Source organism: Cryptomeria japonica, chromosome 6 (genome assembly GCF_030272615.1).
Source record: "Cryptomeria japonica chromosome 6, Sugi_1.0, whole genome shotgun sequence".
NCBI lineage: Eukaryota > Viridiplantae > Streptophyta > Pinopsida > Cupressales > Cupressaceae > Cryptomeria > Cryptomeria japonica.
The window spans coordinates 2,582,857-2,605,425 of NC_081410.1; the positions used below are offsets into that span (position 1 = coordinate 2,582,857).

Here is a 22,569-nt window from a genome sequence, read left to right on the forward strand (position 1 = left end):
CTCCTGATCAAGGCATATATGATGTACGAGCTCATGTGGAATGACTTGGTAGCCTTCAGTCTTCTCAACTACATGTCCAAGCAATGGCTAATAATTCTAGCCCAATGAATTGTTCCTTTCCCTTGAACTATCACTTGGATGAAGTAGAACATCCACTTCTCAAAATAGAAGGCTTGAGGAGCCCCTGTAACTCGATTGAGTAAAGTTATCAGATCTCTGTACTCCTCCTGGAAGTCGATCCTATGTGGTGTGTTGGGAATCTTGCTCAGGCGAGGACGACTTTTGAGTAACCAATTCTTGTTGATGATGCTCAAGCAAGTGTTTGGATCATCTTCGTACATGGATCTAGCTCCTTCCAAGCTTTTGTAAATCATATCTTTATGTTCTGGCAGATGGAGAGCTTCACTGATAGCCTCCTCTGAAAGGTAAGCCAAAGTGTTTCCTTCCTTGGACACGATTGATCTTGATTGTGGGTCATAATAGCGGGCACACTTGATCATCAGCTCATGACACTGGACTGCTGGAGGGAAGCCGGCCGCCTTGATAATGCCACTTTCAATTATTCTCCTTGCGACAGGTGATGGTTTTCCAATATAAGGGACCTCTCGAAACTTCTTCACACTGAAGTTTCCCAAGTTGGTATCTCCAATGTTGCTCCATTTTGACACGATCTTGGTCTCCAATTCTTCATGCCTTTGATCTTCCTTCATAAGGGCTGGACGACTGGTGGATGCTCCTGCCTTTGGGGTCGCCATCTTGATACCTACACAACATTTCATAATGAGCAATATACTTTGCAACGTAGAAATATAGACTAGATTTAAGTTTTAAATTTAGGAAACTTAATGATAAATCTTTGAATTATCATTTCCTAAATATAACTACGTAATTGGAAATTCAAAATTTCAACAATTTCAAAATTGAGACTAGGAAGATCTCGCCATACCTCCACTTGAGAGCTAAATCTAAGAAATAATGTAAAATTAGGCAAGTTTGCTAGGCAAAATGTGGGTCGAAGTCTTTTAGCAAAATGCGCCTCCTCTTTAGACTTCGCAAGCATTAACTTTACCACCTCTAGCCTTCAACCAAATTCGCTCCTCTTAAATCACACTTCGCACTCCTTCTTGGACCAGATTTCGCACCTTTATTGCCTCTTCAAATCGCACTTGAATGGATGATGAATGATGGATTAACATCGCTCAAAATACCCCTCTTATATAGGCGCTCACTATTGCAATTTCCCATAGGCCGACTTGGAAAATAGGCCAAAAATAAACAAAAATTTAATAAAAGAGGAGGCCGACTTTATAAAAATTATTAAAATGATACCCCAAGCGCTCTATTTTTAAATTTAATTTGATAATAATTAATTTTAAATGCCTTTATAATTAAAAATTTCGATTTTTTAAAGGCCTTAAAAAATTAATTATTAAATGATATGCGCTTTTATTAAATGTCAATTTGATTTTAAAATATCTTGGAGTTTTAGCGAAATTGGCATTTAATGTGTCTTAGAGGACATTGGTGCCTAGGCATGGTAAAATATTGATTTGTAAGAACCTCGCCTTGGTCCCTGGGAGAGGGACAGGAGCGCCCCTTCATTTTTGACCTTGTATTTCTTGCTTTTCACGTTCAAAGTCTCTTCCTGGATGTCCAAAGTGGCATTCTTATTGGGAACCTTGAGTTTAATTCATTCCTTCTTTGGAAGGAGTGTGCCATAAAGCACTTTCGCCCTGGTCCCTTGGTGAGGGACAGGAGCGATCTTACCTTTTGTCCTTGGTCCTTGTCTTCCAAATCGCCAATCCATGTGGTGGGGTAAGCAATGATCCTTATTGTCCCTTCAGTGCATTTTCAACTTGTTTTCTCAAGACAGAATGAGCTCTTCTAAGGATTTTTGCCCTGGTCCTTCAGTGAAGGACAGGAGCGACTTTTGCATTTGAGCTTAAGATTGTTGATTTTTTAGGGTCAATTCTTTGTCCATCATCTTTCGAAGGACATTTCTCATCTTGTATCACTTTGTCTTGCGTTGGCTTTGGAGGAAAATGGTTGACTTTATAGAAATCGCCCTAGTCCTCCAGTGAAGGACAGGAGCGCTCTTTAGCTTATTGCACACATTCATGATCATATCAACTTCCAATGACCTTCGAGGCGTAAAACATCATCCCTTATTCCATCTTGAGTCTTGGAAACGAAAGTAGCATTCCAAAATGTTAGGCTATTTAGGCAAATTTGAAGATTTCGCTCTGGTCCCTTGGTGAGGGACAGGAGCGCCCTAGCCAATTTTTCATCAAGTTTTGTGGTCCTTGCAACTTCATTCTTCCTTGAAGTACCTTTTAAATATCATCGCCATCTTGTGCCTTGGCCTGGGTTCGTCCCAATTTGGGAAGGAAGACTTGACAATGTGTTTTTCGCCCTGGTCCCTTGGTGAGGGACAGGAGCGCTTTGGCCATTATGAGCTCACTTGTGTTTTGCAAACTTTCAAAATTATCTTCAATGGATCGATTACGCCTTCCTTCATTCATCTCAGACGTAAAACTTGCTTTTCCTTTGCCAGAAACTTGTCTTGAGGGAAAATCGCTCTGGTCCCTTGGAGAGGGATAGGAGCACCCTTTGTAAATTCAAGCTTGTCTGTCCTCTACTAGCCTTCCAAATTATCTTCAATGGGCTAATCATGCCTTATTCCATCCATTTCAATCACAAACTTGCCTTGTCTTTTGCAATATATTTACACTTTTAGAAAATCGCTCTGGACCCTTGGAGAGGGACAGGAGCATCCTTCAAAAATCGCTCTGGTCCCTTGGAGAGGGACAGGAGCGCCTATTGCAACTTGGGTTGATTTTCTCCTTTGTAGGCCACTCAAGTTATATTCAACGAATAAAACATACTTCTCTCGACCTCCTCAAATCGCGAAATCACTTAAATCTTGCAAGGAAAATGCAAATTTAGAATTCAAGCTCCGGTCCTTCAGTGAGGGACAGGAGCGCCTTTTGTCTTCAAGGCCAAATCATTACAATTTTCATCTCAAATTTCCATTGCTGGGGAAGATATCATCCTTTGACAATCGGTGAATGAGAGCCCAAGTCCAAAAAGGGGCCAAGAAGGTGTGTTTGAAGAAAATCGCTCTGGTCCCTTGGTGAGGGACAGGAGCGAATTCATCTTGCTAGGTAAAACGTTCAACCTTTCATCGCTTTTGACTAAGTCTGGGTGTTCTATCATGTTGATTTCATCCACCATTGTATCCTTGGTGCTTCAATTTGATCAATCAAGGCCAAGAATGACCTAAGCAAACCATTTCGCCCTGGTCCTTCAGTGGAGGACAGGAGCGAATTCACCTTAAACCTTCAAAATTCATCATTTTTGAGTCTTCAAAATCTCCAAAATCTTTAAGTTATGTCCAATCACCTCCGCTGGAGACCCTGCACAAAACAATTAAAACAAGTCAGTAACCAAGATGCACCAAATGTCATTTTCGCCTTGGTCCCTGGGAGAGGGACAGGAACGATTTTGCCAAAATATCCAAAATTTAGGTCTTCAGTCACTTGACAAGGCAGGGTTAGGTCATCTTCAAGGCCGGGAACTAGTTAGCAAGCCTTCAAAAATTTGATCAAAATTTACCTAGGCAAAAGAAATGCACAATTCCATCATTAAAATGCTAACACTTAGACATAACTTGAATTTGCCCTCAAAATCCTGACTGGACCTAACCTGAGACATACTTGACCTTTTGACAGGCTTATCCTATTTCAAAATTTGCAATCTTCGGGAGGATGCTTAATGGTCTTCAAAATTTGACTGGACTCGGCCTGAAAATATCCAAAAGAAACCCTTAAAGCTTAACCCTAGTCCAGACGACTCACTCACTTAATCAAAACCCTAAAAGCAGAGAGAAGAACAGGCAAAACAAAAGCAAAAAGAGGGGGTCCCCATTTTAATGGGGCGATGTGTGAAATGGTCACAACAGGTTGGTGCCCTAAATCATTGTAATTTGTTGTTTCATTGTGAGGCTGGATTGGAGCAGTAGACTCCAGCATCATTTCTCATCGAGGTTTTTCCCATATTGGATTTTCCTCCTACATCTGGTGTTGTGGGTTATGCATTTGTGTTTGGCTCTTTTGATATCCACTCTTATCTTGCCGGTTTGATTGTTTAGTGTTTAGGTTGCTAACCGGTACTCAAGGCTTGGTTTAAAAACAAAAGATTTTAGGAACCACTGATTCACCCCCCTCTCAGTGGTACATTGTGTTCAACATTGTCATTGCAAGCAACCAAAAAAATTAATAATGGTGTGGTTTTTGCCATCTGTCCACCCATCGGAAAGAATGGTGTAGCTATATTTTTTCCATTCTTTTCTTTGGTCCTCCACCACTTCTTTTGCCATATCAACTGCATTTGTGAGCAACCTACAAGAACAAAGTGAAATTAGGTCTTTAGTACACAATTTTGATTTAATAAACAATAAAAAATGAAATCAAGTGGATTATTTACTAACCTCCCACCCAAATCCTTGCGAGAAGGGGCCTTGTACTCTTTTCTTGAAACTGTCATTGCAGTAACCAAATTTAGCCAATAAGGACTGTCTACCACATTGAATGGGATGTTGAAGTACCAAAAATCAGCACATGCAATATTTGTTTTCTCATGTGCCTCCCTATTCCATCCAGTGGCCTCTAATGATGGTCGTGCTCCAGTTGTGTTCCTGGGCACAAAATAACAACTGATAGACTGTGTCCTTGATGGTGATGCAACATGTACTCTACTAGAGGAAGCAGAAGTGGTGGCCGAGGTAGTACTGGGTTTGCAGATATGTGGGCCACGACGAGAGCCCACTATGCCCTGAAGTGCTTCTTCTTCTTCAATGTCAATTGAAGCACCTTGAGATTCAGCTATGGCTGCTCTCATGGCTAGTTTTGCCCTCTTCGTTTGCAATTTATTCTCTTCCCCAGCTGAAAGTAAGGCATTAATGTCTCTTTTTATTTCTTTGGTGGCCCCAGGACATACCCTAGCATCATGCTTCTTGATGCCTGCAAGGTGGTATTTGAGGCGTTTTATGCCTCCATGAATTACTTTTTCACATTTAATGCAAATTATTGACCCAGGGTCCGGTCCTTCATAGGCATACCTCCAAGCCCTATCTCTAGCACCTTTAGGATGGGTGCCTATATATCCAGATGGGCATGGTTCTAGTGGCCAATCATACCCTGAATTTGCCAGTACTGAATTAATGGTTAATTGTTATCCTACACATACAAAGTGAAAAGATAAAGTTAATATTTTAGTTACACAATTTAGCAAACTATATAAATTTTAGACATCATTCAATGTTAAAAAAGTAAAAAAACTATTAGGGTTTGATTTTTTTGAAAAACTAGAGATTCTTCAAAAAAAAATAGTGAAAAATTCAACAAAACTTGTAAAAAATAGTGTTTAATCTTGTTCCAACGACTCAAAGTCATTTTTGACTACTTAGGAATGATTTTCTATTCATCTAGATGCAACAAAAAATAAATAAAATGTTTTAGAAAAACATAGAAAAAAAAAATAAAAAAACTTACTTGGAATCTGATTTTTCTTCAAAAACCACCTCAAATCTGGTTGAAATCCACTTAGAATTGGCAAGAATCGATGGAAATCAGTTTGCAAATGTTTGGGAGGGCATTTTTCCCCTTACCAGCAAAATACAAAACATAAAATGAACAAATGAGCTTTTTTTTGGCACGAGTAGAAGTCGCAAAAACTCACAAGGCATAAAAACTCGCGAGTTTTTTACTACTCGCTGAGTTTTCGGCGAGTAGTCCATCTATGATTTAACAACTCAACACATAGGAACCACTAACACAATAACCTATACAACAAACTTAATAAATAATAATCATGTATCCTAACAACAATATAAAGTTGTTTGTCAACAACTTTTTAGCTAACCTAAACTCCTATGTGAACACTAATTCCCAACAAAGCAAGCCTATATATGTACAAGGAAGCAAGCCTATATATGTACAAGGCTTTTGCTATTGTAAATGTGGGGAGACTCTCGTGAGAGAATTTTGTAAAGACTTCTGGTCTAACACTTTGTATGGAAGGGTTTTCGGAATTGTACAATCTCATAAAGATAATAAAGAGTGCATTTGGTTCATATGTTCTAATCATATTTCGAGTTATCATTATTGATTTTTTTGTATGTCAAATTGGTAATCCCTTCTGTTGTTGTGAAAACATTTGTCATCTATTGAAATCCTTATAAATCATGCAATTGATGTAATGAAACAAATCCACATGTTGGTGTCTTGGTTTGAATGTGTTGAAGCAACATATCTCCTAGTATGTTGCTTCAATGACTGTGAAAACTAAAATAGGTCAACTCATCCGTGCAGCTCCAGTTTTAGAAATATTTGGAATACAGGAGTTAAAGGGCTAGAGCAGAATTAAAACTGCAATAGAGGAGCGACATATTTTGTCTCAACTTGCTTCCAATATTGTGCACCAATACCTTTGATGTAGATCTTCATTCTATCTTTCCAGATCTTGTAGTTATCTTTGTTGAACTTGGGACCCTCTTTCTTCATCATCTTGACTTCCTCAAAATCTTTCCCTCAAGCGGTTAGGCTTTTTGCACACAGAGGACCAAAGCTCTGATACCAATTGTTAATCCTATGAGGATCCGGTTAATATTGAGAGAGGGGGGGGGGGGGGGTGAATCAATATTAATACCAATTTAAAGCTTTAAACCCAAATCTAACTTCATTTACCACATATGCCAATTCATTAAATAGTACTGATAATCTCTGATAAACTGCTATAACCGGTGTATTTGGAAATAATGAATAAACTAAGATAATCAATAACATCACATGAACACCATATTTTTTACGTGGAAACCGATATAGGGAAAAACCACGGTGGGAGTTAGTACCCACAAAGATTTGTACTCTTTTGAAGTACGCCCTGTTAGGAGCTTACAATACGCCCTGTTAGGAATCACCCGGTTAAGGGATTTGGATGTGCAGCTCGGTTAGGAGCTTAATGCCCTGTTAGGATCAACCTCGTGAGAGGATTTACCACTCTTTTTGAGAGCTATCATGTTAGGGGATTTACAAGATTAAGGCCTGTCAGGACCTACCCGGTTAAGGGATTTAATCTGCTGTAATTGTTAGAGAACAATAGTGAAAAAGTGATTTGTTACTTGCACTTCTCAGCTTGCTAAATCAGATCCAGTTATGCTTCACTATCTGCAACTCTCGGGCAGATCTCACTCTTGTCTAGTACGGCTTCACACTCTTCTCTAAGATCACCGACAAAATAAACATCAACTAAGACAACATAAATAATGCTTTCCACTAGGTCGGCCACTAAACCCTAAATTACATCATAGATCATCACAGATCTTTACAACTCATTTTAGATCATCATATGGATCATTACAATCAATTACAAATCAATATCAGCCGTTGAATGATTATAAGTCGTCCCGGTAAGTCGATCTAGTACAAAGTCAAACCCTTAGCTCAATCCACTAAGCACTTTGCACATTCCCAAGAAATTCGCTCTCTAAACACTCCAAAATTTCAAACATTTCACGTGGTTTGTGCCACGTTATCATCAACACGTGAACTTGTTGTCCATCACCACCATACCAAAAATCATTACCGGTTTGATGATTTCTTCGCTGGTTCTAAAACCCTTTTTAAACCCTAGAAAAACTTCATCAGAAATTAGAAACATGCCTTCCGATAGTCATCACAAGATGCGGTTCCGGTCAGATACTCATTACCATGATAAAAGCTTATATTCCAAACCGCAAATCACCAATCATCACCAATCATCCGCTTCAAGTAAAACATCTTTGCATATACCGGTTAAAGTCCTATTTCACAATCTTCTGTAAAATGCCGGTAAGCCCTGTCTCCGGTAGACTGAATCACTTAGATGACAAACCAAACATCAGGAAACATCAGTTAACATCATTTAACATCAGTTGCCATCAATGACAACACAAATAACTGATCAAGTCATCTAATCACAAAATCTCAATCTCTTCATCACAAATAGTCTTCTATCCTCTACCGGTGCAGTCATCAGTCTTTAACTGCATCACCTCTGACTGCATCAGTTATGCCAATCATGCCAACAAATATATGCATCCTATTCAAAATGATCCTTTAGTAGATCTAATCATTCCTCTGAGGTTGTCCTCTCCCTTTATGAGAGGGTAGTTTGGAGGATAAATACTTCCAGAAGATGGAAAGGTAAAGTGAGGAAGTGAATGAAAATCAAAGACATCAAATTTCCACAGTGCATGATATTGTAGATAATTTTTCTGGATTAAACTGTGTAATTATTTTTCTCATGTACAAGTGAGTGAAAAGCCAAGGGCCATGCTCAAGAGATGTATAGAGAAAAGTTTCTTTACCTCAAAGAAGAGGAACAATCTCATTGAATGTACTTGGAAGAATCCTTGATGAAGGGAATATGTAAAGATATCTTTTGGTGCTGGAGCTTTTTCCAAATTCAGTGTTCTCCACAGTAAAATATTGTCACATTCTAAGGGATGCTGATTTATTTTCTCTTGGAGAGTCCTTTTTCATCATGTGCTGCACAGAAGGAATCTTGTTTTGATAAATTAATTGAGGGAAATGGCCCTCACCTGATTACTAGAAGATACACATGAAGACCATGGCAAAACTTGCCAGCAAACAGAAAACCAAGAAACAGATAGAAAACAAATTGTAGAAAGCTGTAAACAGCACCAGTTTGAAGTAAATGAGAAAGCCACTAGCTAACAAAGAACAGTAGCAGGCAAAGCTGCTTAAACTAGAAATTTGATGAAGAAGCACCAAATGCCCCAAGAAAATTAAAATCACAAGGTTCAAAATCAGAATCTCCAATATAGAATAAAGAAACCAGAACTCTCAGTGTGGAATATTAGGTCCTGTGTTCGCAGTGACCAAAGCAGAAACTTAACGATTATGACAGGATGAAGCAGCAGAACACTGCTAATGACCCCAGTAGCAGGGAGGAACCAGAGAAGTACAAGAGCAGAAGCACCTGTAGCCAAGGAAAGTTGCCAATGTGATGCTTTAAAAATTAATCAAACCATATATATGTTGTATTTCAGCAACTTGTCCCTAAGCTGGTAATGTCATTTAGTTCCACACATGATCTATGTTGATTATTTGAAACAGCCATAAGCTATTTGAAGACAGATCTGCTGGTTTTTCTGAAGGTTTCAGTGAGCCTTTGAAAAACATATATATGATTAGCATGTTTATTTCCACTCCCTAGTAAAAAGAGAAGGTTAATGGATGCTTGTGGTTTATTGAAGAGAAATAGTGATAGTTGAGAAATATGCCAGCTGAAGGATTTCTTCAGTTGCTTCATATCACATGCATGTTTTATGTTGATATAAGGCCACTGGGATCCAGAATATTTTGTTTTTTGTTTAATTAACAGTAAGTATAAAAATTTGTTTAGTGTCTTACTTGTCCATGAACTTAAGAATACGGTGACTTTTAAAGGAGAGCTGACATGTTTTTACTAATACTTTTGAGTGCTTAGAAGAACAATGCCAAATTTCTTATGATATGAAGGATTACTAAAAGTTTACTATTCCAGCCATTTCTATTCAAAAGAGACAATTCATGTTTTGATAGGTAGCAAAAGAAGAGAAGGTTATGTAATTCATTTGCACATGGATTCTATGTATTGGCATATACTGTACAGAGATGCATATTCTATCAGATTAGAATTTGAAAATTTAATGGATGAAGCAATAGCATGGATATCATCTATCTAGAAACTGCATTTGACTTAAACTTATGATTAATCAGATATTTGGCGATCCAGAAGCTGCTGATAGTGTCTTTACCTGTGGAGCAGATATTATAGTTGTTGGAATCAATGTTACACATCAAGTCGTCATGACAGGTTATTTCTTTTTCTTTTACTGCATTATACCTAAGTGATTGGCTGGGGTTTCTTTACTACCAAAATATGAAATTACCTTTGCCTACGCAAATTTTCTCAACATAAATTTTTGCTATATTATTTTAACTTTTTGCATGTACTGACTCAACATATTTTATTCTGACATGGAAGCTTTAGTATGGTTGTAACTTGTGATGATGTTTAAACCTTGCAGATAAAGACCTTGAAGATCTTGCCCACTCTCATGGGAAATATGCCAAGTATATTTCAAAAATATTGAAGGTTTATTTTGAATATCATCATGAAGCCTACAATATATGTGGTAAGTTCTAGAATAAGGGCACAAATGGTTTAGAATATGACTGAATTCTGAGGAATGTAAATATGCTTATTTTAAATACTATTTTTAAATGTTGTAGAAGGTTGATATTATGCCAATGACATGGAAGATTTCTCTGGAATACATGTGATGCTAAAATTGTGTTTGCTTTTCCATTCCAAGCCTTGGTTCTGATTCAAGTTTCAGCTTACTATTTTAATGAATACAGGAGTATATCTTCATGATCCTACTGCAATGTTTGCGGCTATAAATCCCTCACTCATGACATATGCAGAGGGTGTAGTTAGAGTCCAGTCAGAGGGCATATTTAGAGGCCTCACTGTATTTGACAACATGAAAAAGAGGTTGGTTACTCTTGCTTAATTTGTTTTTAACAGGCATGTATCTGTGATGCTAATTTACCACTTTAAAGTAATTTGCACCTTTCTGACATGATTCATTGCTTTCAAGTTGTAGTGTAATTTTGCTTGAATGACTCTGGTTCTTGATTTAATTATTTTTCTTCACTTTAGTCCTATAGGTACAGATGTCTCTGAGATGGTAAAGATTTAGTGAACATTTTGTAGTTTGCATATTCAAATTTCAAACCCACCATGAGTATCAAGGATCTTGTAGATTCAATATAACTTTATTTTTACATATTTGGTCATATAATTTAGTGATTAAATTGGATCAGAATCCAGTGAACAACACACTAAATTCTTGGACTTTAATGTGTTATAAATGGAAGAAATTAATGACAACTGTATCATACAGATAATTACAGATTTGTAACTCAATGAGTCACAAATTCATGGAAATAAAAACATACACAGAACAATTTCTGAATAGAATATCAATAGTTTAGTATAATTTACTGTTTCATTGATATTAGAGGTATGTACATGAGAAGAGGTGTAAGCCATTTCTCCTGTGATATTAAAAGGAAGGTAGAGATCTTTGAGAAGAGATGCCAACCTAGCACTACAACTTCTCTGCCATGCTCTGCATATTACAAGGATAAAAAGTCCAACTTCTAGACCCAAGCACGAGCAGTATGCTTATTACTCCCATTAAAACTAGCAAGAGTCACCTTCCCCAGAGCTTGTTGGTAGTCCCTTTGCAACACAAGACCTATGTTCTCTAATATTCCACCATCTCTCTTCTTTTGATTCATGAATTGATAAAGTGTAAAAAATATTGGATCTCTAGTGGAAGTGTCACATATTCAGTATAACATGGCCTTCATCCACCATAGGAACTTTAGATTTTGGAGCAACTTGAAACTCCTCCCTACAAGTGAAAGCAGGTTGGAGAGATCTTGAAATAGACCACACGACAACCCCAAGAGTGCGACCATTGCTGTTATGTTGGTTGCCGATGTTTGAAGAACTTTCCCTATTCTGAACTGGAGATTGCTTGAGACACATTTTGACTAGGTTACCGGGTTCGGCCCCCCAGACCCCTGGTACTGGTCCGGTCCGGTCCTAGTCCGGGGTTCTGGTCCGGTTTGCCTGTGGTCCGGACAGGGTCCGTGATTCACAGGCCTGGTTCGGACCAGGTCGAACGCAAGAGGACCCAGGTCGAACCTAGGGGTCTGACAGCCCAAAAATGGTTTCTTTTTTGCAATTTTTTTTTTTTTTTGAATTCCACCACATAAAAAATTAAAATATAACCCTAAAAGTGAGTTTTAAAACATTAACTTGGCTCATTTCACACAAGCAAGGGGAATCGAAGATGTGGGATATAGAGCCAGAGCATACTCATTTGGATGCTTTCACTTCTCAGCTTCTTGCATTTGATGACTCAGATAGTGATGAAACTTAAAGTGCAAGTGCAAGTGTAAGTGGTATTGGCATTGGCATTGATTCATCTAATGTCAATGTCAATGATGAGGAGGAGGAGAATGAGGATGATGAATTAGAGAATCCATTTGATGATCAAACTTTAAATTGTTGAAAGTTGAAACAATGATACTTGAATATTTTATCATTTTGATATTAAACTTGATGTATATGATGCTGTTATGGTATGATCATGATGCTGTGATTACAAGTTTATGTTGGTTTTGCTGTTTATATGATGCTATGTGACATGCTAATCTTAATTCATGCTTATAGTCTGCATATATATATATATATATATATAATTTACATGTTTTTGTACTAACGAACCCAAACCCCTTTTCAAAATTTTGCCGTACCGGCATACCGGTTCTTCGAACCTGAACCCAAACCAACAACCTAGCACTTTGATTCATTTTGGCTATCAACTGTGACATCATGTCAACATTGTCAAGAATGCCATCAAACTTTCTTTTCACTCTAGTGTTTGTACTTTGGACTGTCTAATGGAGACATTACCTTGTCTTTTTTTGACATGTTTCTTGATGAAATCTCAATACTCCGCAGGATTCTGATGAGCTTTTAGGAAACGTGAAAAAGTGTTTTCAATGGGGGTTTTAGGCAATTGATATTTAAGTCTTTTCTGCTCTCTATTGTCGTATCTCAGCTCTCTTTCACTCATTCAGAGAGAAAGCTGCATGAAAGGGTTACATGCACATGCTGGCAAGATCACCAGCTTTGGTATCACTGTAATATACACCTCGATTTTTTTTTTTTGAAATTTACTTCAATTGGAAATGAGATACAATGCAATAACCTTTCCATGTTTTGGTCACCCAGATCTCGAATGGGCAAGGTGAGAGCATGTGGTGTTCAGAATTTAACAGTTAACTTGAATGTTATACTAAAAGGAAATGCACGAGGTGGCAAGCTAGCCATTCTCAGTTATTTAGTGAAGTGTTTATACGATACTGAAAATGAGAAACAAGCTTCTTCCATTTATTTAGTGGTGAGCGAATATAGAACCTCCACTTATTCAATGGGAAACAAAACAACTCTTCCACTTATTCAGTGGTGAGCGAATATAAAACCTCGACTTATTCAATGGGAAACAAAACAAGTCTTCCACTTATTCTGTGGCGAGTGATAATTACAATATTACGACTTGTTCAGCGGGGTAAGTACATCAGTGATAAGCAAGATCAAACCCATTGGTAGTAGTAGTACTACCATCCATTGTTTACAATATAAAATGAATAGAAATATCAGCTTTTTGGTGATATGACCTTCTGAAGAATTACAAGGTTAGTTCATATGCATTGTAAAAACTGCTTAAGAGGAATAACTGCTGATAATAACAAATTGTTGTAACACCCTGTTGTGATGTTTTTCACACATTGCCCCATTGCAAATAGGGACCCCTACTTTTTTGCCTTCTAGAGTAGTTGTCTTAGTTTAGTCCCCTAGCTTAGCAGTAGTTTTGGAGCTTTTAACCTCTTACTTGAGAGAGAATGCAATACAATTTCCAGGTCGTGTCTAGGCAGGAGTTCCACGATGAAGGTTCAGGTGATTGAATAATCCTCAAGCAAATTTGTATTTCAATGGATGAGTCAAATGTGTTTGAAGGTGAAGTTGTTGACTTCGCTTCTTTCCCTTTTGAAGTCGAAGTTTGCTCTAATGTGCTTGAAGATGAAGTTAGAAATTCACTCCAAAATGTAAATTTGTGAAGAAAGCAAGTTCGCTCCACATAGGTAAAACATGGAGTTCGCTCACCTCTTGCTCAACATGAATTTAAAAGTTCGCTTACTTCGTAGTTTTGGAGCTTTTAACCTCTTACTTGAGAGAGAATGCAATACAATTTCCAGGTTGTGTCTAGGCAGGAGTTCCACGATGAAGGTTCAGGTGATTGAATAATCCTCAAGCAAATTTGTATTTCAATGGATGAGTCAAATGTGTTTGAAGGTGAAGTTGTTGACTTCGCTTCTTTCCCTTTTGAAGTCGTAGTTTGCTCTAATGTGCTTGAAGATGAAGTTAGAAATTCACTCCAAAATGTAAATTTGTGAAGAAAGCAAGTTCGCTCCACATAGGTAAAACATGGAGTTCGCTCACCTCTTGCTCAACATGAATTTAAAAGTTCGCTTACTTCTTTCAACACATGAATTTTGCACTTCACTCTTCTCCTTCAATGCATGAAGTTGATATATTTTAGTCTCAAGATTGCTTCATTTATTAAATCATGCACTTTGCTCATCTCCTCTTGAAGTTCGCTGTTTGAGAATTCGGCCTTCCACAAATTTCGTCAATTTGCATTCACTGATTAAAATCTGCTAGCTATTGATAGAATTCGCTCATAAGAGAAGAGATGATTTGTTTGTTTTGATGTTTGAAATGATTGCTTTAACTCTCCTTTATAGGCGATCAAGTGAAATATTTCCTCTTTTAAATCCTAAGGCCGACTTGTTTCTATAAATTTAAAAAAATGTCCTAGTCCGACCTGCTCCTAAACATATTTAATTTATTTGGGCGATTTAATTAATTGTTTTCTCAAACTTTGTTTAGGTACGCTACATGCAAAAATCGTTCATCATAGCAATCACTCTCTCCCCTTAACACATGAAGTTGATGCATCGTTCACTCCTCTAATTCATGAAGCAAAGTCGTCGTTTACATCGCATAACACATGAAGATCGCTTTTTACCTTTTGAACATGAAGCAAAGTTCATCGCTCATCTTCTCTAAAACATGAAGCAAGTGGATCGCTCACTTCCTTCAATTCATGAAGTAGTTCATATTGCTCTTCTCCCTTTAATCATGAAGTAGATCACATCGCTCTTCTCCTCTCCCCAAACATGAAGTTGGGTCATCGCTCATCTTTCCCCGAACATGAAGTTGGGCTTCGCTCATCTTTCCCCGAACATGAAGTTGGGCATCGCTCATCTTCTCTTGTGCACGATGTAAGTTCATTGCTCATCTTCCTTTGAACATGAAGTTGGAAATTTCGCTCCAAAACCCGAACTTATGAAGTTATTTGACAAGTTAGTCTCTCCGTCAGGGTTCATATATGGAATATAACATTTAAGTATATTCTTATACTTTAAGTTATATTCCATATATATTGTCAAGATGTTTGAGAGTGGTTTCGGACCTCCAGGAGTTAAAATGAAAAATCTAGTTTTTGGAAATTCTTCAATTTTCCAGACTTAGTCAAATTTCAAGACACTTCAGGATCAGGATGACATTCCAGACTTCTAAAGCAAGTTCGCTTTGACCTTGATGTAAGGGACGAGACTTAGGAGGACACTATGCATTCAACCAAGGTTTGATTTAGCAACTTGAAGGGTGAACGAGTAGTACACAAAAAACCTAGGAATGATCTAAATAACCCCTAATCACTCAACTAACATGACCTCCTTCACTCCACCTTGAGGAGATCCACCTGGCTTGATGACCTTTGAGAAACTCAATCCCTTCAATGCAAAGGCTAAGACACTAAAATGAACAACAACAAACTAAAAGAGCTAACCCTAGAAACCAAAAAGTGGGGGTCCCCATTTGCAATGGGGCGATGTGTGAATACCTCACATTGCTCACAACACTTTCCCTTGGCACATCCTTACCTCACATCCCTCTCCAAATTCTCACTGCGGCATATTCCTTCATCGACCTCCTTACTTTTTATGTCCCGCGGCACCTTCCTTTCACCACATCCCTTACCCCTCTTCCATCGCGGCATACTCTTTTACCGACCTTCCTTACTCCCTTCCCACCACGTCATATCATCACCTTACATCCCGCACTCCCTCTTCCATCGCGGCACATCCTATCCCATGACATCCCTTATACCTCCCCCACCGCGGCATGTTCCTAAGCCCAAAACACCCAACGTGTAGTAAGAAGTGAGTGGTGCCAGCTAGGATGAAGGAAGAGCCCACGCATGAAAAGAAATGTTTTATAAAAAAACGAGTCTGGTCACACTTTGACTCCAAAGCACTTGATAAAGATGGAAAATAATTAGCACCAGCAAAGACTAAAGTGAAATTAGAAGCCAACGTGGGCCAGAGAGAGCATCGTATTTTTGAAAATTCAAAACCATTGAAATTTAAAAAATAAAATGAAACATTTCAAAACAATGTCGACTCTCATCATTAATAATCGATGCAAGGAAGTTTGAAAGAAAATTAAAAGATAAATAAATAAACAAACATTTCAAAAGCAAGTCGGCTACATCAAGAAGGTGAAAAGGTGCGATTAAACATGTATAAGAGAAGGTGCTGAGTATCATTTCAAATTTTCAATATCATTGTTCGATCAAATCAGCGAATTCTGATCTGCATTTGGAGGCACAGCGAATTTTATATAAGGCAACGATTTGTGCAATTATTTTGATTGTTGCATTTGATGAAGATATACTTAAGGAAGGGCGATTTTTTGATTTTGAATTGGGTAGCTCAAGAACAAGTTGAAGACATTTTTCTATCTATTTTGAAGGTAGAGAAAGGGCAGAATTGTGCAAAAATTCATATGACATCAGACCTGTAGCTGCATAAGAGGCAAAATTACTGAGGATCAGACCCAAAATCAGACTTGTGGCAACATAGAAGACACGATTATCTGAAAGTTAGACCTTGGGGATATCATATGACAGGGAACCGGTAGTGGAAATGATCATAATTGAACCGGTATTTAGACAGGAAGTAATATCTTTCACTTGAACACTGGTAATAAGACATGTTTGATTGCTCATATTGATGAGAGTTGGCTATGGCATAAGAGGTTGTGTCATGTTAATTTTGATTATATTGTTAAGATTAGTTCAACTAAGGCAGTTAGAGATATACCTAAGATTATGAAGCCTCATAATCCGGTTTGTAGGGGATGTCAATTGGGTAAGCAAATTAGAAGTTCTTTTAAGAGCATACATGATAAATCTAATGATGTACTTGACTTGATTCACACTGACTTATGTGGTCCAACAAGGACTAGAAGCTTTCAAGGTGATAGGTATTTCATGTTGATTATTGATGACTATTCTAGAATGATGTGGGTGACTTTTCTAAGGGAGAAGTCTGAAGCCTTTGAGAAATTCAAGATCTGTAAAGCGAAGGTTGAAACAGAAACTGGATTGAAAATCAAATGTCTAAGATCAGATCATGGCGGTGAGTTCACTTCTCATGAATTTAATAGTTATTGTGAGAGGTCATGGTCAAGGAATGTAATGTGTGAATATTGTAATATCATTCATGCAGAGGAGTTGATCGATCATTGGTGATCAAATTGGATTTAGAAGAGGATTTAGTCCTCCGATATTGAGCTTAACCGGGACTGTTATCAGACAGGGTAGATGCTATTTCCAGCAGTTCACTCTATTCGATTGTTGTCCATTTATCTTGAGATGGTTGTAGCCTCTCTGTAGTCAGTGAGACTGTTTTGTAATGAGTAGTACGCTCTAGGCAGTGTGCCTTCCTGCAAGTGTAGACCCCTCTTGTAGCACATACTTTCTGCAGAAGTATCATCTGACTGTGGGTAGGCTTCCCACCGTGGTTTTTCCCTTTCCGGGTTTTCCACGTACAAATCATGGTGTTATGTGGTATGGTTGCTTTACATTGATTATTTGGTTAATTATTAAGTTGTATTGTTAACCGATATCTGTTCCTCCGATATTGAGCTTAACCGGGACTATTATCAGACAGGGTAGATGCTATTTCCAGCAGTTCACTCTATTGGATTGTTGTCCATTTATCTTGAGATGGTTGTAGCCTCTCTGTAGTCAGTGAGACTGTTTTGTAATGAGTAGTACGCTCTAGGCAGTGTGCCTTCTTGCAAGTGTAGACCCCTCTTGTAACACATACTTTCTGCAGAAGTATCATCTGACTGTGGGTAGGCTTCCCACTATGGTTTTTCCTTTCTGGGTTGTCCACGTACAAATCATGGTGTTATGTGGTATGGTTGTTTTACATTGATTATCTGGTTAATTATTAAGTTGTATTGTTAACTGATATCTATTCCTACCGGCATTTGTTTGTGCGTTACCGATAATCATTCAATTTAGCATCCAGGAATATTTTGATCAAGAGAGGATAGAATACTTTTGGTATTTTATTTTGTGTTAGAGGTGCATAAAAACACATCAACACACCCCAAAATAAAGCCAAATACAATGAACCAAATACCTTAACCATGAAATAACAATGTGATGCCTTGTTTGAATGATGAAAAATGTTAGTTCAGGTCTGATAATGCTTTGAAACACACTGTAACAGGTTTGAACAATGAGGTAATTCACCTAGGAAACTCACCAACTCACACCCCAACACCTCAAATGAACATAAACTGAAAACACTAACTCCAAACACACCCAAACTTCATCACAACATGCTGATAAGGATGTCATAACAATTTGATAACTAATTTAAGGGCTTATCAGGTCTGTAATACACATATAGTGTAATGTCCCCTTTTGAGAGGACACTAAATCTTGCCCACTATACTTGCAAAATGATTGCAGGTTATGTATTTTCAGTCTGTTGTGGTAATTTGGACAGATTCAATTCAATGTTGTTTCCCTCTTCGAAAGCTGAAGGCTGCGCTGCCCTCTTGGATGAGTGCTATTACTGAGTGGTTTGATCTGTATTTGATTGCTGAAGACTCTTGATGTTAATTGTATTGATTTTCTTCATTGATTGATAAGTCCCTTTCAATTCTTGGAATGAATTCTCCTTTATACTTTATCGGTGGAAGGGTCACCACCTTTCATAAGAATTGAGTCACCACTTTTCATTGTTGCCCTTGAGAATAATATTATTCCCTAAATTGATCTCCCCTTTTTTATCTCCCCCTCTAATGAAAAGTTCTCCCCTTTATATCTTCCAATGTGAGGGAGAGTCACACCTCTTCATAATGGTCCCAACCTTTCACAATTACCACCCTTTCAAAAGGGTCACAACCCTTCATCATTGCTGCCCCTTCACTTCCTTATCTTCTTCCATCAATGCTTCCTTAATTCCTTTGCTCCTTTCTTTCTTCCTTCATCCCTCTTCTCCCCAAATGAAGTTCTTTGATCTCCCTTTTATATCTCAGAATGTTTGAGGGAGTCACAAATTTTCATTTCATGCCTTTTGACCATTCATTAAACTTAACTAAATTTTAATTCTATTAAATTTTGTTTTTATTCTTGGATATTTTAATTTATTATTATTATTTATTAATAAATCCTATTTCAACAAGGGGACATTACATATAGTATCACTGTAAATGCAAGTACAAGTATAAAACACCTCAAATGAACGTAAACTGAAAACACCTACTCCAAACACACCCAAACTTCATCACAACATACTGATAAGGATGTCATAACTATTTGATAACTAATTTAAGGGCTAATCAGGTCTGTAATAGCATATAATATTGCTGTAAATGCAAGTACAACAAGCCTAAAACATCATCACACTCATCAAAAACCCAAGAAGTTTGCTTGAATAATGATCGGCACTTATTTGCAGACCCTAGGTGCCTCCATTTAAGGTGGAAATAGCTCAAAATTCTAAGCGCCTCACTTCACCAATTCCCATGGTCCTTCCACAAGCACTAACCGCCATAAGGTATGACTCCCAATCAGTACCTTGCCCTTTTCTTAGATTGTACAATGCAAGGATACAACATATAAAGGAAACAAAAGCTCAGAAAGTATACCCACAAAGCAGCCAACAGGGAGGTACGGCCTATATTATGAATGGTATGGCCAAACAGCACAACTCCTTCAATTGCCCTATAAACTCACAAAATCTCCAACAAATTTCTTTACAACAGCAAACTATTTGAGTTTCAAAACACGTCAAAAACCTCCATGATTGCAACAAAAACAAAAACTCTTTTTTGCAGCTCAATGGTAATCTCTTTATGAAACCACTCCAACTAGTAAGGGGTTTTTGTCCCTGAAACCAGCGATTTCATGAGGGTTTTCATTCTCAAGAATTTTGTAAGAACTCAGGCTCTCTCCAACATCAAAAGAAACTATAATTTCAAGTCTAACCTTGCAAATGAGTCCACAACTTCCTTTTATAACTTTCCTATAGGGAAATAACCAATTTTAAAATATAATAATATTCTTTCCCTCACAAAAAGCTTTTTGAAAAATAATAATATTTTATCATATGTAAAAGATCCCTTTCTCTAGGCATCCAACATTTGAAGCTCACATAAAACATTTTTTTTAGTGAATTATTACAGTAAGTTATCTTTTTAATAATTCGACATTAGACAACTTAGGTGAATAATCAAATTAATTTACACAAGTTGCAGAAAACACTGAGATGACATAGAAATCGAATTTCAATCGTACAAACATATTACTAAAGACTTGGGTACTTTAGCTGACTTACGTTTTATAATCATATTATAGAATTGATTCCTTTTTACTTTAATCACAACAGAAATGTTATAACTTAGCAGTAAGGAAACAACACCTGTTCATTTTATTTACTTAAGCAGCATGCATTTGAAGTCCCTCAGATACTGACTATATATATATTTTGTGAAGGGCAGGTGGGGGGAAGTTACAGAGTGGTCAAATAAACCTTCAGTGAAAGTGGCAGTGACAGTAGATGCTGACCAAGTTGTACGCTTGCTTGTGGACCGATTGAAGAACTCATAGAATCGATTGATCTTTTTCAATTTGAAATATTTTTTCAGAAATTTGAAGGAATATTTCAGTACATTTCTGTCAATCACAATATTGTTGAATTGTCACTGAGCTGCTGAGGTTTATATAGCTGAAACAATTTACCAAATTTTGTTGAAATTTAATATCTATGGCTGTATGGGCTTGGCAGAAAATTGCCGCATGGGCTTTGTATGGTTTCCATTTCTTTGAAGGATTAAAACAGGGTTCTTTTATGCCTCACATTCATGATTCAAATGGGATTCTTCTGTGGCCAACATCTATATAATGTTTTCTCCTTTAACCATCATATACTCTAATAACAACCATGCTCAGTGTACTTCTGAAATTCTTGATTTTTTGTTTTTTGTTTTGTATATCGGATTCAGATTCTCTTGATTCTAAACGAAGTATTTTTAAACGAATTATTCCCTTGTCAACAATATGAATAGCCAAAATAACAATCAAAGATGCAAGTTACACTTCTTAAAATTTATCAATAACTTGGTTTGAGCTACTCTAAATAGTTATCAGTTTCTGAAGTGAACCTTTTCTAATTCTTTTCTTGATCCATGTTCTTTGTAAGATATCTATCTGCAACACAAAGTACTCTGTCAAAAAGTTGAGTGGAGTGAATAATGTAGACAGAAAACAAGAATGAATAGACAAGGTATATGGAAAATGGAAACAATAGTCAATTTAAATTAAAAAACAAACCGCAAAACTAGAATAGGGCATTGTGTATTTGCATCAATTAGTAAAACTATTTCAGTTACATTGATGCAATGGATATAAAAACCTTTGTTGCACATATGTGTGAGTTTTCCTACCATGCCAAATCAACGAGAATTATTACAGGTGGTAATGAGTAATGGACTTTGGTGAATAAGAGAACCCAATTTTAGATCCTCGTCCAAGCACATGTCAACAAAATATCAAAATCAGCCAATCTAATCAGCAGACAGGCAGAAGAATATTTGGAGTGAATAAGTGAAGCTAACTGGAAAAGTGGTTTCATTTTTGTATTTCTGGACCAATCCACTTGGGATTCTCTCTCTCTCTCTCTCTCTCTCACACACACACACACACACACACATCTTACCCTAAATTTTTTTTGAACCACCCTGAATATAGGGTGTTGGATGCCTATGTGTCCTTATTGAAACTTCTAATATGTTGTTTTATTTGTACTGCTACAGGGGTGAACTTGTTCCAGACTTTTCTCCTAAATCCGAGAAGCTCATTCATGAACATAAATGCTAAATAAATTATCAATGATCCGTACCTGAATGGATATTTGGTGTCATTTGTCCTCTCTCGATTGTCCAATAGTTGTTGTCTTAGAAGCTCACAAAGATCAAACTTATCTCCTTCGACCACCATTTGAAAAGTAGAGTATATTGCGGTGGCATTGCTGAAACCCTCATGGTTTTGATAGTATATCTTATATGTCAAACCTTTAGGTCACATAGAAGGCACCTAGATGAGTGATGTCCTCAATAGTCATTGCCCTATTGTTAGACTTCACACCGGTTAGCTGAATAACCATATCATTTTTCACCATTTTCATGACATGATGAGTGATGAAGGTACACAACCCTGTCAATCCCTAATTGCATCCTTCATGATTTTATGCAACAGACCTATAAACATTGTATCTCCATGGGTCTGGCTCGGGATGATTTGAATCCACGCATGCTCATGGCTGAAATCTGGGAACTCCTTCCAGATGTTTAACCCCATCTCCGAAATATGCTATGCTTATATTGCTACTTAAAAGCTATCAAGTCATCTTCTACTAGCTGCTTCCACTAATCATTGAATCTCAC

The 22,569-nt window shown here is 37.4% G+C and overlaps 1 protein-coding gene across 3 annotated transcripts in view; it reads left to right on the forward strand.

The window, feature by feature from the left end:
• LOC131077547 (probable uridine nucleosidase 2) overlaps positions 1–21,050 on the forward strand; it is a 64,651-nt gene extending 43,601 nt beyond the window's left edge. For 2 of the 3 annotated variants that reach the window (XM_058015062.2, XM_058015061.2), the window contains 4 exons: positions 9,825–9,921; positions 10,136–10,243; positions 10,470–10,605; positions 20,626–21,050. In XM_058015062.2, coding sequence (XP_057871045.1) covers positions 9,825–9,921; positions 10,136–10,243; positions 10,470–10,605; positions 20,626–20,734 — 450 coding nt within the window. In that variant the 3' untranslated portion in view covers positions 20,735–21,050. Of the gene's footprint in view, positions 1–9,824; positions 9,922–10,135; positions 10,244–10,469; positions 10,606–20,620 lie in introns of all 3 variants that reach the window. The other variant, XM_058015063.2, reaches the window with a different exon arrangement.
• The last annotated feature ends 1,519 nt before the right edge of the window (positions 21,051–22,569 follow it).